This window comes from Microplitis mediator, chromosome 2 (genome assembly GCF_029852145.1).
Source record: "Microplitis mediator isolate UGA2020A chromosome 2, iyMicMedi2.1, whole genome shotgun sequence".
In the NCBI taxonomy this organism is placed as follows: Eukaryota; Metazoa; Arthropoda; class Insecta; order Hymenoptera; family Braconidae; genus Microplitis; species Microplitis mediator.
In genome coordinates, this window is record NC_079970.1 from 19,271,874 (window position 1) to 19,287,049 (window position 15,176).

At 28.4% G+C, this 15,176-nt stretch overlaps 1 protein-coding gene across 2 annotated transcripts in view; it reads right to left on the reverse strand.

The window, feature by feature from the left end:
• Positions 1-15,176, reverse strand: part of LOC130664284 (trehalase-like) — a 62,597-nt gene that overhangs the window by 36,529 nt on the left and 10,892 nt on the right. Inside the window, exon 1 of one of the 2 annotated variants that reach the window (XM_057464172.1) lies at positions 5,687-6,108. The exons of the other annotated variant lie outside the window; for it this stretch is intronic. Within the exon in view, the coding sequence (XP_057320155.1) occupies positions 5,687-5,784 (98 nt within the window). The 5' untranslated portion in view covers positions 5,785-6,108. Of the gene's footprint in view, positions 1-5,686; positions 6,109-15,176 lie in introns of those variants that run through there. 2 annotated transcript variants of the gene reach the window in all.

Below are 15,176 nucleotides of genomic sequence, written 5' to 3' on the forward strand. Positions count from 1 at the left end.
CTGCTCATTAGTCGATTATGCTTCCCCTACTTTATAAGTGTGTGAGTGTGTACGTGATTATTTTCATAGTCGCGTTATGAGTTCGCCCGATTGATAAGTCGGTACATGGAAAGAAAATTATGGAAACAGTTCCCATAATTCTACAAAATTTTTTCCTATACAAACATAGGAATTACGACTATAAATTATGGGAGCAGTTCCTATAATTATAGGAATGTTTCCCATAATTATAAGAACAGTTTCTATAATTATGGGAATGCTACCCATAACATTATAGGAATGGTTCCTATAATTATCGAAATGGTTCCTATAATTTATAGGAATTGTTCCTATAATATTATGGGAATCATACCTATGATATATAGGAATCATTCCCATAAATTATAGGAACCATTCCCATAACATTATAGGAATGGTTCCTATAATAGTATGGGAATTATTTCCATAATATTATAGGAATGGTTCTCATAAAGCTATTGAAATAGTTCCTCTACCATTATGGGAATAGGTCCCATACTATTATAGGAACAATTCCTATAATATTATGGGAGTGGTTCACATGGAAAAATTAATTTAAAGAAAAGTGTGGTAATCACTTCTACAAAACCAAAAATATTATTAAATATAAAAAAAAAATTCAAACATTCAAATAAAATTCGTATTTGGCAAAAAAATTAAAATTTTTAACAAATTTAGCGTCGAAGAAGCTTCATTTGAATCTTTCCATATCATGAGGGAAATTTTTACACTATTTTGCAAAAAAAAATTTTTATGATATTATGGGAATGGTTCCCATATTGGTATAAGATCTATTCCCATACTATTATGGGAACTATTCCCATATATTATGGGAACCATCCCTAATACCATTTTGGGAACTATTCCCATAATTTTCTTTCCGTGTATTTAATTTATAATTATTATTTAATTATTTATGAAATATGCTATTAAAAGTTGTATTTTTTATTTAAAAAAAAAATGTAACGTATAACTAAAAAGAATCAACATTTAGTTCGTCTCACCAATGTTCCGGTCTCATATCAAGAGACTGAAATGAATTTTTTTTTTTTAGTTCATGGAGAGGGAATTGTCTTCAAGATAAATATAAGTCGACGGACCCATAACGAGCGGACTCATAACGCGACTCGGCTGTACTTAAATTTTTTTATTTAAATAAAAATTTTTTTTATTTCATTCATTGACAATTTAGTTAGCGTATCTCTGACTGATGCATCGCATCAATACACAAATCAAATTACAATGAAAACGGCAATTGCAGAACCGTGAACTCGTCACCGCAAGAATAGCTCATCCTATCAATGTGACTATGCATCGTTGAATTTTCTGTGAGGGGGATAACTCTCATTTACAGAAAGAGAGAAAGACAAATAGAGAGAGAAGTTATTATTGCACAGGAATGTACGTATCAACTATCACGCTAATTCTAACCGCGTATTTGGTAGAACCCACAAAATGAATAGATGTCCGTGTCTAACTCTTCCACCCATTACCCAAACTGTCTCTTTAATTTTTAACAAAAAAGCCACTCACATCATTTTTTACTCTATAGAAGAGAATAAACCGGAAGCACCCACAAGTAGATGCAAATGTTAAAGGGATTTTTTTTTCTAATATTTTTGATCATCTACTTTAGGTAATTTCATATAACAATAAAAAAATAGTTGAGAAAAAATTATTATTATCATTAACATAATCTAGTAATTTTTTATTTTAGACACGAGAAAAATAATTTGAAAAAAATGAGCGAGTCGGTAAGGAGACGGTGAAAAACGAGAAAAGCTGAATTTCAGCGATGAAGGAAAATAAAAAAAGATGACGATGAGATATAATATATTTTTTTTTTCGTGCGAGAATTGAAGATAAAAAAAGTTAATGATTATGCGCTGGATGATAGAGTCAACCATTTACTATTTTTTTTTTTATAGTTCAATCTTTTTTCTATTGGAAAAGGAAACGGAATAAAATGAAATATTGAGGTAAAATAAAATGCTTGCACAAGTTCGTAAAGTTGTAAGAATTTTAAATAAAATCATTCAAAGCATAAGTAATACTCAGTAAGTGATTGTCGAAATACATGTAAAATTTAAATAAAAATATTTTATAAAAAAAAAAGACTTTTTATATGATTATCTGCATAATTGAATTTGAATGCATATATAAAGTGATTGGCTAAACTGGATAAAATTGATCAGCTAAAGATGAGCTTCGATTTATAAATTTTCATCAATGAAAACTATGAATTTACGAAGGGTAAAATTGTAGTCGATCTATTAAAATTTTATTTAAAAAAAAAAAAAAATATTTTACCACCAAATTTTTAAATTTGCAAATCACAAAATGAATTTTCTTTTCAATTTTGCAGACATTAAATTTCATCTTATTAATGAATTAATAAAAAATTGATACTTTTTTTTTGTTGAACATTTAATTAAATAATTAACCAAAAAATAATACTTCAGATAAACGTAAATCAAAAAAAGTTATATTTATTTGGAGATCTAATGAAATTTCTGTAGATTTACGCACGACTTATTTCGTTTATTATCAAACCTACGCGATCTACGAAAACATACTTATTAGGTCTACATAAATCAGAACTATTTTTTCCAGAATTATTAATCTTATTTCCGAAATATCCTTCAAATATATGATATATTAATATAATTTATAATTTGTCATTCTTTACTATAAAATCAAAATGAAAACAAAATATAGGGGAGGGAGGGGCAAAACGGGGTACTTAAGGAAATACCAAGTTTTTGAGGACTCAAATACACTGAATCTTTTTTTTGTTTTTAATGATATTCAAAGTAAATAGAAAAAATTTTTAGTTACCATTAAAAAAGGTAAAAGAAAATAATTTCTGGATTTTAAATGAATTTGATTAAGTTAAATTTTTTTGCAAGTAATTTACATGAAGAAAAATTATATTTTACATAATTATTGGATACAAAAGAAGAAAAACAAATTTTTAATAGTTTTTATCATAAAACAAGTCATTAATATTTTTCAACTGACAATTAATTTTTGAAAAAGTTTAACAAAAACAAAAAATTCAAAATAACGCTCATTTATCCCATGTAAAAAAAAATTGTTGAAAAAAGGTTAAATGTGACGAACATTTCTTAAACTTTTGAAAATTCAAGGGAAAATCAATACATGTCCAAATATTATTAAGATATGCTAAAACGAAAAATGGTCAGAAATAGATCGAAATCCGTTTTTTCTGAATGTATTTTGCACTGAAAAATGTTTATTTATGGTAATAAGTCAATGGTTTTTTTCTGTGCATTTTTAAAAGTTTGAAAATCGTTTAAAAAAAGTTCGTCATTGTGTCAAGTTTTGGAGTTTAGAATAGTCAACACTTTTTTAACCTTTTATCAACAATTTTTTTTTACACGGGATATTTACAAAAGTGATTTTGGAATGTTTAAAAACCATTTAAAATATAAAATTTTTTTTTATCAAATTTTGGAGGTACCCCGTCTTGCCTACCCTACCCGCTTTTGCCCTCCCCCTATGTTAAAAAACAAAAATTTTTAATGAGTAATTAATTAATAGCTGCGTTCTTGATATATCTATCATCGTGTGGTTTTCTCTCGTTATAGTTAAGTTTTGTTGGAGTAAGCGGTCTTCTAATTGCTTTTACACGGACAATAGCCAAGTTTGTACAATTATGAGGTTTTCTTCAAGTAATACTATAGTTTGATAACATCAAGTGAAACTTGCCAGTGTTATTATTGTAATTAAACCATATTCAAATCCTCTTATTTTAAAATAAGAAAAATAAAAATAAAAGTATACTATAAAGTAACATTTGATGTTCAACGTTTATGATACTGAAGTTAGCGGATGTCTAATAATTTTAAGATTTTTTTTTTAAGACCATAAATTATAAAAAAAAAAATATTAAAAAAAATTGCACCTATAGTTTTTTTAATTTTCTACATGCGCATATTTTTTTTTTTTTTTTTTTGCAAAAAAATATCAGAAAATTTTTAATTGTCTACTAACTTTAGGATCATCAACTTTGCTATATTTATAAAAAACTTTCTCAGCTGATTGAATCAGAAAAAAAATATGGAACCTAGTCGTATAAATTATACATAAATTTTATAAAAAATATTCATTTGCGAAAAATGTTAAAAAAAAATTCATAATCTGATGTAAATTAGTGAAGCTTCGAAATCAGAATGGCAACATTGCACTGAAATCAACATTGCAGCGATTCCTTTCCTGCGGCTGACGATGTTCGGCAAAGGATACGTGACAAACGTCAGATTAAGGATAGCAAGAAACAATTATCCAAGCCCAAATTAAGGGTATGACGCACGGCAGAACCAGGGGCGAGATAGGCCAGATGCAAAAGCCTTAGACAGTAGTGTTTGACTTAAAAATGTACTTAAATAGTAATTACATGAAATAGAAAATATCTAGCCGAATATTTAAAAGTTTTTACAGATATTGGTAACATGTTGGCTACTTAAAAATTTTAATGTGAATATAATGAAATAAAAATATAATATCACAGGTTATACACATTAGAAGATTGTTTTTAATGATTAAAAAATCCAACGCTAAAACAAAATTTATGCCACGTTTTACAAGACAGAATAAAGTATTCAGAAAAAAAAGATTTTTGGCGCAAAAAATTTTTACTTGTACCAAGAAATGTTTTGCATTATGAATTTAAAAAAAAAAGTTTGTCTGAGGCAATAAAAATTTTTCATGGGGTAAAAAAAAACATTTCTCGCGTCGAGAAATTTTTTCTAGTCCTAAGCAAATTTTTGTTTTCAATTTCTAAAACAAAATATTTCTTGCACCAAGAAATTCATTTTTTCTGTGTAGAATAAAAAAAAATAAACTAATTTAGAATAATAAAAAAAAAAAAATTATTTAAATCTGATACGGAATCTGTTTTTTTTTTTTCCAAGTCGGTTTATTGCGAAAAAACAATAAAAATTACGTGAACTTGACACTTTATCAGAATGAAATATAATAACCTCGTAGCTCACGGTCAATTCTAAAAAGAAGCTTATAATCTATAATATTTATACGAGTAGTATACAATATATTATGTATACATGTGTTGTAAGAATTAGTCCTCTATTTTTATTTCATTTCATTTTTCCTATTCAAGAGTTTAATATACAAGACGCAATTTCAAGATCTTATTAAGGACAGCAAAAGTGACGTGAACTTGACACTTTATCGGAATAAAATGTAATAACCTCGTGACTCACAAGCAACTCTAGTAAGAAGCTTATAATTTATAATGCTCATATCAGCAATAGTTATACATGTGTTGAAAAAATTAGTCATATATATTTATTTAAATGTTTACATTTAATACCGGTTATATTACTATTTTACTCTATTTTAGCTTACGCCAGTAAAGTAGATAAATATTATTTTAATATGACGAATTGTTGTTTATAACTTTACTCTATTGTCTTGTACACGTGTATACATTTATGTAGATATTATTAATGCAAAAACTTTTCGTAATTTATCTTAAAGTATATTTATAGCTAATGGATCTTAAAACCTTTCGCAAATTTTAACAATAACTTTTCTTAATATGACAATGATATATTATATATACATAATGAAAAAAAAATTTTATAGTATTTAAGTTATAAAATTAAAAAATAATTAAATTTACCTGTCACAAAGATCTGATTTTTCCGGAGTTGATACGATACTAAGGGCATGAACATGACAGCTTAATGCAACGGTCAGCAAGTAAATAAACGTGTACATTTTGAAATCACAAAAAAAAATTTACGAGTTTTAAATTTGAATTCTATTTCAAAGCTGTATTTTTTGTCACCACCTGTTTATTTTTATTTTAAATTAACAAGCTCACTCGATTGAGTTAACAATTTTTACAAGGATCTCGTCCTTTTTTAAAACAAAAAAAAAATATCTATTGTCAGTAACACACGATGAAAATATTTTTTTCGATGGAATTTAAAAGTGGCAGCTGAGAGCCGACCACTCAACCGAATGACCCGAAAACGTTAAACTTGTCGTAGTTTTATGCAGTAGGAATTGATAACGTTCCAGTGACCATTGATAGAATACTTGAGGATTCAACGTCTCTCATTGGTTGCCGATTATGAGCCTTGTCATTGGCGGGCTCATGCAAATTTTATCAGTTCTCTCTATATTTATACATATACAATAAATTTTTTTTTAGTCTTTTTTTAATTGGATTAGATAGAAAAATTTCCATGGAAAACTGACTTGATATACTACTAACAAACGTTAAAGATAAAATTATCATTAACTTGCATCCTGAACAATAATAAAGTTTTTTTTCATTATTTAAAAAACTAATAGTGGGAATAAATCTCGCTCATTGATAAAGATTTTTTAATTATCACAGTGGCAGGTAATCAGACAAATCTAATCATCGAATCACTTTTTACTTCTCATATTAAGTGATAATCGTTTTTATTTTTACTAATATGTAATTTATATACAGCGATTTAGATAAAAAAAAAGTTTTAATGAAAAGTCAACTGGTTTGTTGAAAACTAAATTATTTCCCGCGATTATTCATTGCATATGTAAATTTTAAATTTATTTAACATTGCAAACATGTTCGTTACTAAGATTAGATTTCTGCATACGTAAATAAGTTCTTTTAATTTTTAAAACTTGAAAAAATATACAGATCAAAATTTACGATTCCGGTTTAATATGATTTATTGTTTCTTATTACAGTAGGACCTCGTTATAAGACTAGCTCGGGGCTCTAGAGGAAAAAATTATTGGAATTGAGGTACCCCCACTATTGTGCTTAACAGCGTTTGCGCCCACACCTCGCTATAAGACTATCGCCGTTTTGCGTTTTATTTATGTATTCGGTTCAACTCTACTCTATTATACAGAGTGTCTATTTTATATATATATATATATATATATATATATATATATATATATATATATATATATATATATATATATATATTAGGGTGGTCGTTAAAAATTAAATTTTCTCAGACGCCCCATAAGAAGCTTCTTTTTAGTGAAAAAATACGTGGGGAATTTGGTTTTTCCTTTTTAAGAAAAAAAAAAGGGGCCTCAGGACGATCAAAGTTCATTTTTCGATACAATCGCGGTTTTTTTAAATATCTCATGAAATATGCAGATTAAAGGAAAAAATCATAAGAACAATTTTTTAGGAAATTAAATCTTTGACAAAAAAGGTCATGTTCATTTTTTTTATAAAATGTGTATTTATGAAGATATTTTAAAAAAACTTTTTTTAGATCTAATGAATTAAGCGTTTTAAAGATTACAAATTTTGAAAATAACATTTTTCTAAATATATAGAAACTACAACAAGCATTAATGATTGATATGCTATGAGTTACGAAGTTGTCTATATTTAAGAAAAAACGTTATTTTAAACATTCGCAATCCTTAAAATGCTCAATTGATAAGATCTAAAAAAGTTTTTTTTTAAATATCTTTATAAATACACATTTTATTCAAAAAATGAACATGACCTTTTTTGTCAAAAATTTAGTTTCCTACAAAATTATTTCTATGATTTTTTCCTTTAATCTGCATATTTCATGAGATATTTAAAAAAAACCGCGATTGTATCGAAAGATGAACTTTGATCGTCCTGCGGCACGTGTTACTTTTACTTAAAAAGAAAAAACTAACTTCTCTACGTATTTTTTCACTAAAAAGAAGCTTTTTATGGGGCGTCTGAGAAAATATAATTTTTAACGATCACCCTAATATACATAATCATAAATAAACAGAATTTCGTCATTCTTTTCTGTTAATTAATTATGTGCTACCACGAAATTTCAAGTATTTTTGTAAAAATAAGTTATTTAATCTACAATCTTTATGTACGTACATTTTATCTCGATTTTAGTCGTACTAGTCGTTAGTCTTATAGCGAGGTTTCGGCACAAAACTTTTATTGAATTGTTGGTAGGGAAAGCGTTCCGAGCGAGTTTCAACAAATTGACGGGAAGAATCTTATAACGTGTAGTCTTATAACGAGGTCCGACTATATTTAAATTATTGTAACCTAAGCATCCAAAGGGAACGGTTCTAAATATAGATTTAATTTTTGTAAAATAGAAATTTTATGACCTAATTGAGTTGTAAATTGTTAACTACCATAAAATGATATGACACCCCAGAATTTCTACTCTCTTATGCATAAAATAAGTGCCTCCGGAGATTACATAAATTTCCAAGTGTTGTGAAGAATATTTAACATGACATCGCCCTCGAGTGCAATTTTTTCATGCGAAAGTAATTGAAAATTGCAATGAATTTTTTTTTTTTTTAATAATCTACTATATTTAGCTATTTAAAAAAAAATAATGGAATAATTTATGCAGAAAAGTTTAATCAGATAGAAAAATTTGGAAAATTTCATTTAGATATATATGCATTTAAAAGATATATGTTGTAGACAAGATAATGATAAAAATTGTATAATCTTTTTTAAATATATTATTTTATCATCGTAATGAGATTTTTTTATTTAATTATTGATAATAATTAATAGCGTTATCGATTTCGATATTAGATTGACGATTAAACCTCTCGGATTATGAGATTGACGCCAGATTATTTCAAGATACAAGATAACTTTTAGCTTAAATATTAACCTCATCAAAGTCTAAATCATAATGAAAGAAATATAAAAAATTATTTTTCCTAATTAAGATTATCTTCTATGGGGTCAAATGGGCCACTGATAATAACGATGATGTTTACCGGGTATGAAGATAACTTTGCGAAAAATGATCCTATTTGCAAAAATGAAAACTATTCTTGTGAAATCATGCAGAAGTTATCGTAGAACGGACGTGTTTTTTTTTTAATACAAAATTTATGGTGTTTTAAACTTAAGTTTGCAATTTTTGAACAAAAAACTTGTTTAATTATTCACAATGAAATGTCTTAACAAAAAAATTAAAGAACCAGAGAAAACAATTATCTAAATTTATGAAAAAACGTTTACAAATATTTACAATTGACTGAGTGATCATCGTGCCAATCATAAAAAACATAGATTTGACAAAAAACGCGGTTAAATTTTGGTAGATGCGGCAGTTACATTAGTCAGGTTGATGTCTTAAAATTTTTTTTTTTTTAAATAGTTCTTAAAAGTACACGGAGATATTATTCTTGTTTGAAATGCTATGGCTTCATAGTAAAGCCAGACCATGTTGGCCACCTGACGGATATTGAAATAAACACATGCAAAAATTACTATGGCCTAGTAATTTTCGTGTGTTAATTCGAATAAAGAAATAAAAATCAGCAAAAAAAAAAAAAATGATTCTTTGAAAATTTTAAAAGTATGTCGGACCCTAAATTAACACCAATAAAAATTAAAAGTCTCGTCTTAAACGTTATCTACAACACCAAGTAAATTTTTTATTTTAAAATTTAGTTTTGAGTTACTTGGACACTTAGATTAACATTTTCAATGTTTATATTTATTAAATAAAAGATTTCTCAACAAAAATAACTCTAATGTATAAAAAATAATTATAAATCCATTCATAACATTCATAAAGTATAAAAGAAGAGGTTAGAACTGACGGAATATAAGTGATAAAAAAATTTTCTTCCTAATTTTTTTTCCTGAAAAAGCAAAATTTTATGAGCTCAAAACTGCTTTCAGTTGAAAACATTTTTTGTAACTCATAGTAAGAAAGTATGTCTTAGATTGGATACAAAGGACACTACAAAGAATAAATATCTCTCACAATGCCCAGACTCTTCACGAAGTTTTCAGATATCGTACACTTTTTACATGCATATAAATATACTTTTTATTAGTCACTAAACGACTCAACCGAAAGACCCACTGAATATCTGTCTCAATTAAGGACAACAGAAACTCGCAGACTACAAGAATGAACTTACTGATTACATTGTATTCAATCATAATATATAATTCTTTATATGAACCTGACTAAAAACCCTAGTCGTGTTTGTTGAGTACGCTTATGTGTAATAATCCCGGCGCATGCGGGGTAGTGCCCTTTTTTACCATAAAAAGACATACGTTCTTACCATTCAATGCAAAAACTATTGTATCTAACTGCGTGAGATAGTGCTTTCGACGCTCGTGTGTTGGCAACACTTGTCTAACGGCGCGTGGGCTAATTCACTTTATTTTCAAAGCACTTTCAACTCAGTTAGATAATATACTATTACTGCACTGTAAAAAATTTTAGTGTAAAAATGGTTCCCGAGAACTTTACACGGCCGTGTAGTCTGAAATAACGGTGTAGAAAATCCTCGGTGTAAATTATCCATCCGTGTAATTACACGGTGTAGTCTACTTTTTTACATCATTTCGTGTTACTCATTATTATTTTAATTAATGAGCAACAAATAATTGATGAACATTTTTTCTACTGTAAACAAACCGGGGTAAGTCCAGGTGGTGTAAGTGTTAAAATTTTCGGTGTTAAATTTCAACACCGAAAGCGGTCTTAAAATAACACCGCCACCGGTGTAAATATTCTTTACCGATGTTAAAATATTTTTCGGTGTTGAAAATACTTTTTTACACCGATTTAACACCGTCAAATTACACTGCCTACATCGGTGTTTTTTTATTTTAATACCACGTGGGGTTAAACTGAGTCCATTTTTAACACTGCTCTTTTTACAGTGTATATCACACTGTAAAAAATCACCGGGGTGAGTCCTAGCGGTGTAGATGTTAAAATTGGCGGTGTTAAATTTCAACACCGAAAGCGGTGTGAAAATAACGCCGCCGCCAGTGTAAATATTCTGTACCGGTGTTAAAATAACCCCACCGTCGGTGTAGATATTCTTTACCGGTGTTAAAATATTTTACTTTGTGAATATTTGTACTTATTCGATCACTGTACTTGTTAATAAATAATATTCTTTATTAATTTTCATAAAGAACTGACATTTTTTGTGTTTTATAATCTTTAAAGTTAATACTCCAAGCGGATGCAGTTTACCCAGCTTTTACACCGGTAACCCCGCTTTTACACCGATATTACTCCGTTTTTACACCGGTTACTCCGCTTTCATACCGATTTTACTCTGCTTTTACACCGGTTACCCTGATTTAACACCGATATTTTTAACACCGGTGAATTACTCTTCCTACACCGGTGTAATTTTATTTTAACACTGGGCGGAGTTAAAATGAGTCCATTTTTAACACCGCTCTTTTTACAGTGTACTCATTAACTATATTAATTTTATTTACATATTATGTAAATAGTATTTTGAATATTTAAATTTTCACATCAAAATTTGTACACTCAGTCATTTACACTACACCGATACCAAAAATTTTTTACAGCATGTGTATAGTAAATAAAATCGTTATTTATTAGAATAATATTATGCAAAGCATACTTTCATTGACACAATAACTATATTAAATGTTCACACTTGCCTTCATCCATCATTTACAAAATATGTTTTGTGTTTTTAACACAACGAAAAGCTATGAATTAGAGTTGGCTAGCTGTTGCTCGCGACAATGATCGATTTTATAACTCAGCAGTTTCCTTTATTCTCTTATGACTCCAAAAATAGAGAAGTGAAGAATTTTCAGTTAAAAAAATACCGTAACATTTGCAGCAATAGCTGAAAAATCTGAAGCTCGTAGAACTATTGGAAAAAACATTTGATTTAAAATTTAAAAAAATTTCAAGCACGCATTGAAAATATTTGGATTGAAAATATAAAGTTATAAATTGAAAAATAACTTCATTTAATTTTTTTTTGCAATTCTAATAAAAAAAAATTATTCTAGTTGGCTGTTTGTTTAGTCTCCATCAAGATTTTTTCACGAAATTCAAGTTAATTTTATTCTATTTTTATGTATCCCTACATTTTTCATTATTTATGAGTATGAAAATTTGAATAAAGAGATGATGAAGATTTTCGAAAATCATTTGATCATCAAATATCTACTTGTTTACATTCAATTAACTATTCGTATTAAAAAACTAATTGATGGCAACGAAGTGGCACAGAAATGAGTAAATATTTGTATTTTATGAAGGAATACTTCACTGAATAAAAATCATTCAGAAAAGAATATTATTTTGTCTTCTTGACTCAAACCTATGAGCTTCGAGTCAACGAAAGTGTATATGTTTACCGTAAACGATGCTACCTTGGTGAACATAAAGCGACTCTGCTGTCCATCTCACAGTATCAAATAAACTAATATTAGTATTTTATGAAAGAATATACTTTACTGAACACTAATTATCTAGAAAAGAATATTCTTTCGTATCCTGGACTCGAACTTACGTACTTCGAGTCGACGAAGGTGCACGTTTACCGTAAACGATGCTACCTTGGTGGACATAAAGCGACTCCGCTGTCCATCTCACGGCATCAAATAAACTAATATTAGTATGTTATGAAAGAATATACTTCACTGAATACTATTTATATTGAGAAGAACAAAATAAAAGTTAAAAAAAAAAAAAAAAACAGAGTATCCTATAATAAAATTTAGATGAAATATATGTGAAGGCAAACTATTCGTAACGTGATTGGTCGAAAGCGAAAAAATATATGAAAACGACACAAAAATATACATCAAACGAAATATATGAAAAACGACACGCGCGCCCTTGTGCGCGAAACATGTACGCTAGTTTAAATTAAATTATCGTTGATAATTTGTTATTTAAAATATATAGTGATTTTCATACAGAGAAAATGACAGTTAAATAAACGTTTTTATGTAATTTGAAGAAGTAATAATCAGTAACTACAAAAAAATGAACAGTTTATAAGATAATTAGCATCACATTTAAATGAATGCAGTAGTGTATTAAAAAAAAAAAAAAAACTGATAAATGTGAGCTGATACTAATAATCCAAGTGTTTTCGTAGGTCAATCTCATAAATCCTTAACTGAATTCCAACATACCAACTCGGAAAATATATTGCTGTCATTAAAATCCGGTATATTTATTAAATAACAATTTATTTTTGGTTTCATAAATGCACGAGATGCATTTAAATATATTTCTAGAGTCTCTTAATCATAACATTGCACTCCATTATAATTATATTTAATTAAGAAAAAAAAAAATTTATTTCTATTTTAAATAATGACCTAATTTTTTTCTCAAATTATTTATGAAGTAATTTTTTGACCATTTTGTTACTTATTATAGTGATGCGATCATTGTTTATTATAAAATAACTAATTTTATCATGTTGTCGATTTAATTTTCTTATCGTTTTTTTTCGGTTAGTGTCTGTTCAGCGATAATTTTCCGATGACTTTGCATATTTTCTGCATTGAAAGTACTAGTTTCAATGCCTGTTTAGCCAATCGAAACCACCCAATTTAAGAGCAATGTGATTTAACGGATTTAAAATCATCGGTTACTTTTCTGGTGCGGAAAAACATCTAGTTTCTACCCACTAAATTAGTTTTTGGCATCATTCCAACCCTTTTAAAATTGCATTTGTTTATTGTAAACTCCAGAGTAACCATATATGCCGTTCTAACTAAACAAACTGACAGTTAAATTTAAAAATGTGTAATTGGTTTTAAATTGTCTTATTTTGACCGTCTCTAGATAATTAAGTTCTTTTGTGCCCTATTCAAAAATTCCCATAGAATTCACTCAAATGCGACAAAAACCGCATAGAATCTTATAGGCTATATTGGTTTCTATGCGGTTTTTGTTGCATTCGAGTGGATTCTATGGGAATTTTTGGATAGGGTATGTCATTATATGACGATACACCAATTTAAAACTTACGTCCGTTAACCTCAAATTGGCTTGTAGGCAAATTCCCCTGATTAAAAACTCCGATTGAAACCAATGAATTCCGATTGAAAGTCTATCGGATGTCAATCGGAACCAATCGGATTCAATCGGAATTTAGTGGTTTTAATTGGAATTTTTAATTAGGGTCATGAAATCATTTTTTCTTCCATTCCTTGATATCGTACACAATATACTATTGCACGCCTCATAACGCAAAGCGTTTGAGGTAGTGCTCTACTCTCAACTCGTCAAGGTCAATCAATTTTCTGGCCTTAAAATGACTCTATTACGTTCATATTTCATCGATAGGATAATATGAGTACACGTATATCAAGAAAAGAATTGAGAAAACTTATTTTATGTTTTTTAAAGAACATTGGTTCTGCTACTTTAAAGAAAAAACGAGTTTGAAAAAAATTTTTTCTCACCTCCGGGCGGAAAGTGCAACTTTCGTCCCGCTGTGCAAATCGAAGTTGCCGCTTTCCGCCTCCGTCGAGGAGAAAAATAGTATACACTCCTCGGGAAGTAAATAAGAAAGCCTCAGATCACATGTTTGTTGACCTCGGCTTCGCCTCGGCCAACAATTACATGTGATCTGAGACATTTTTTACTTAACTTCCCTAGGTGTGTAATATACTATACTTGGACCTCCCGATGTCTGTATGTATTAACTCTTTTGGGATGTAGTCAGAATAACTGCCGAAAAAATTATTGTATCGAGAGCGGTTTTTTTTTATTTTGTTCAGAATTTTCTCAAGATGAACCCTTTCGATATTCACTATCGTAGTTTCTATCGTTTTTTAAATATTAAATTAAAAGTGATGAGTGATAGCATTTTTGTATACAAAATCCCGTGTATGTTTTTTTTTCACTGGTGCTACCTCTGACGGATATATACCTCATATATATAGATATACTCTGTTTAGTTGTGGGCCTTTTACCGGTGCTGCATCCAGACGGCTTTTTTTTGCACAACTGTTTTTTACTTTCTTTCGATTTTTTTGACGTCAAATGTTGACATAAACAGTAGCGTGACAGTAGCAAAATTTTTTTTTTTATTCTACTCTGTAATTGAGGAGTATAATTGAGGAATACAAGTTATTTTGACTTCAAAATTAAATAAGCGTTATGAGGCGTGCACTTTTGGATTTTCCAAACTTTTTAATTTATTTTTTCAATAGAAACCAAAATGCTTACTTTCAACAAATCAATTTTTCTCAGCAGAATAGAAAATTAAAGTCAAGTATTTTTGGTAGTGAAATAAATAAAAATACATTTAAAAAAATTGAGAAGTCTATTAATCATTACTTTTCATTCAGTAGCCACACAGAAAAAGATGATTTTTTTACG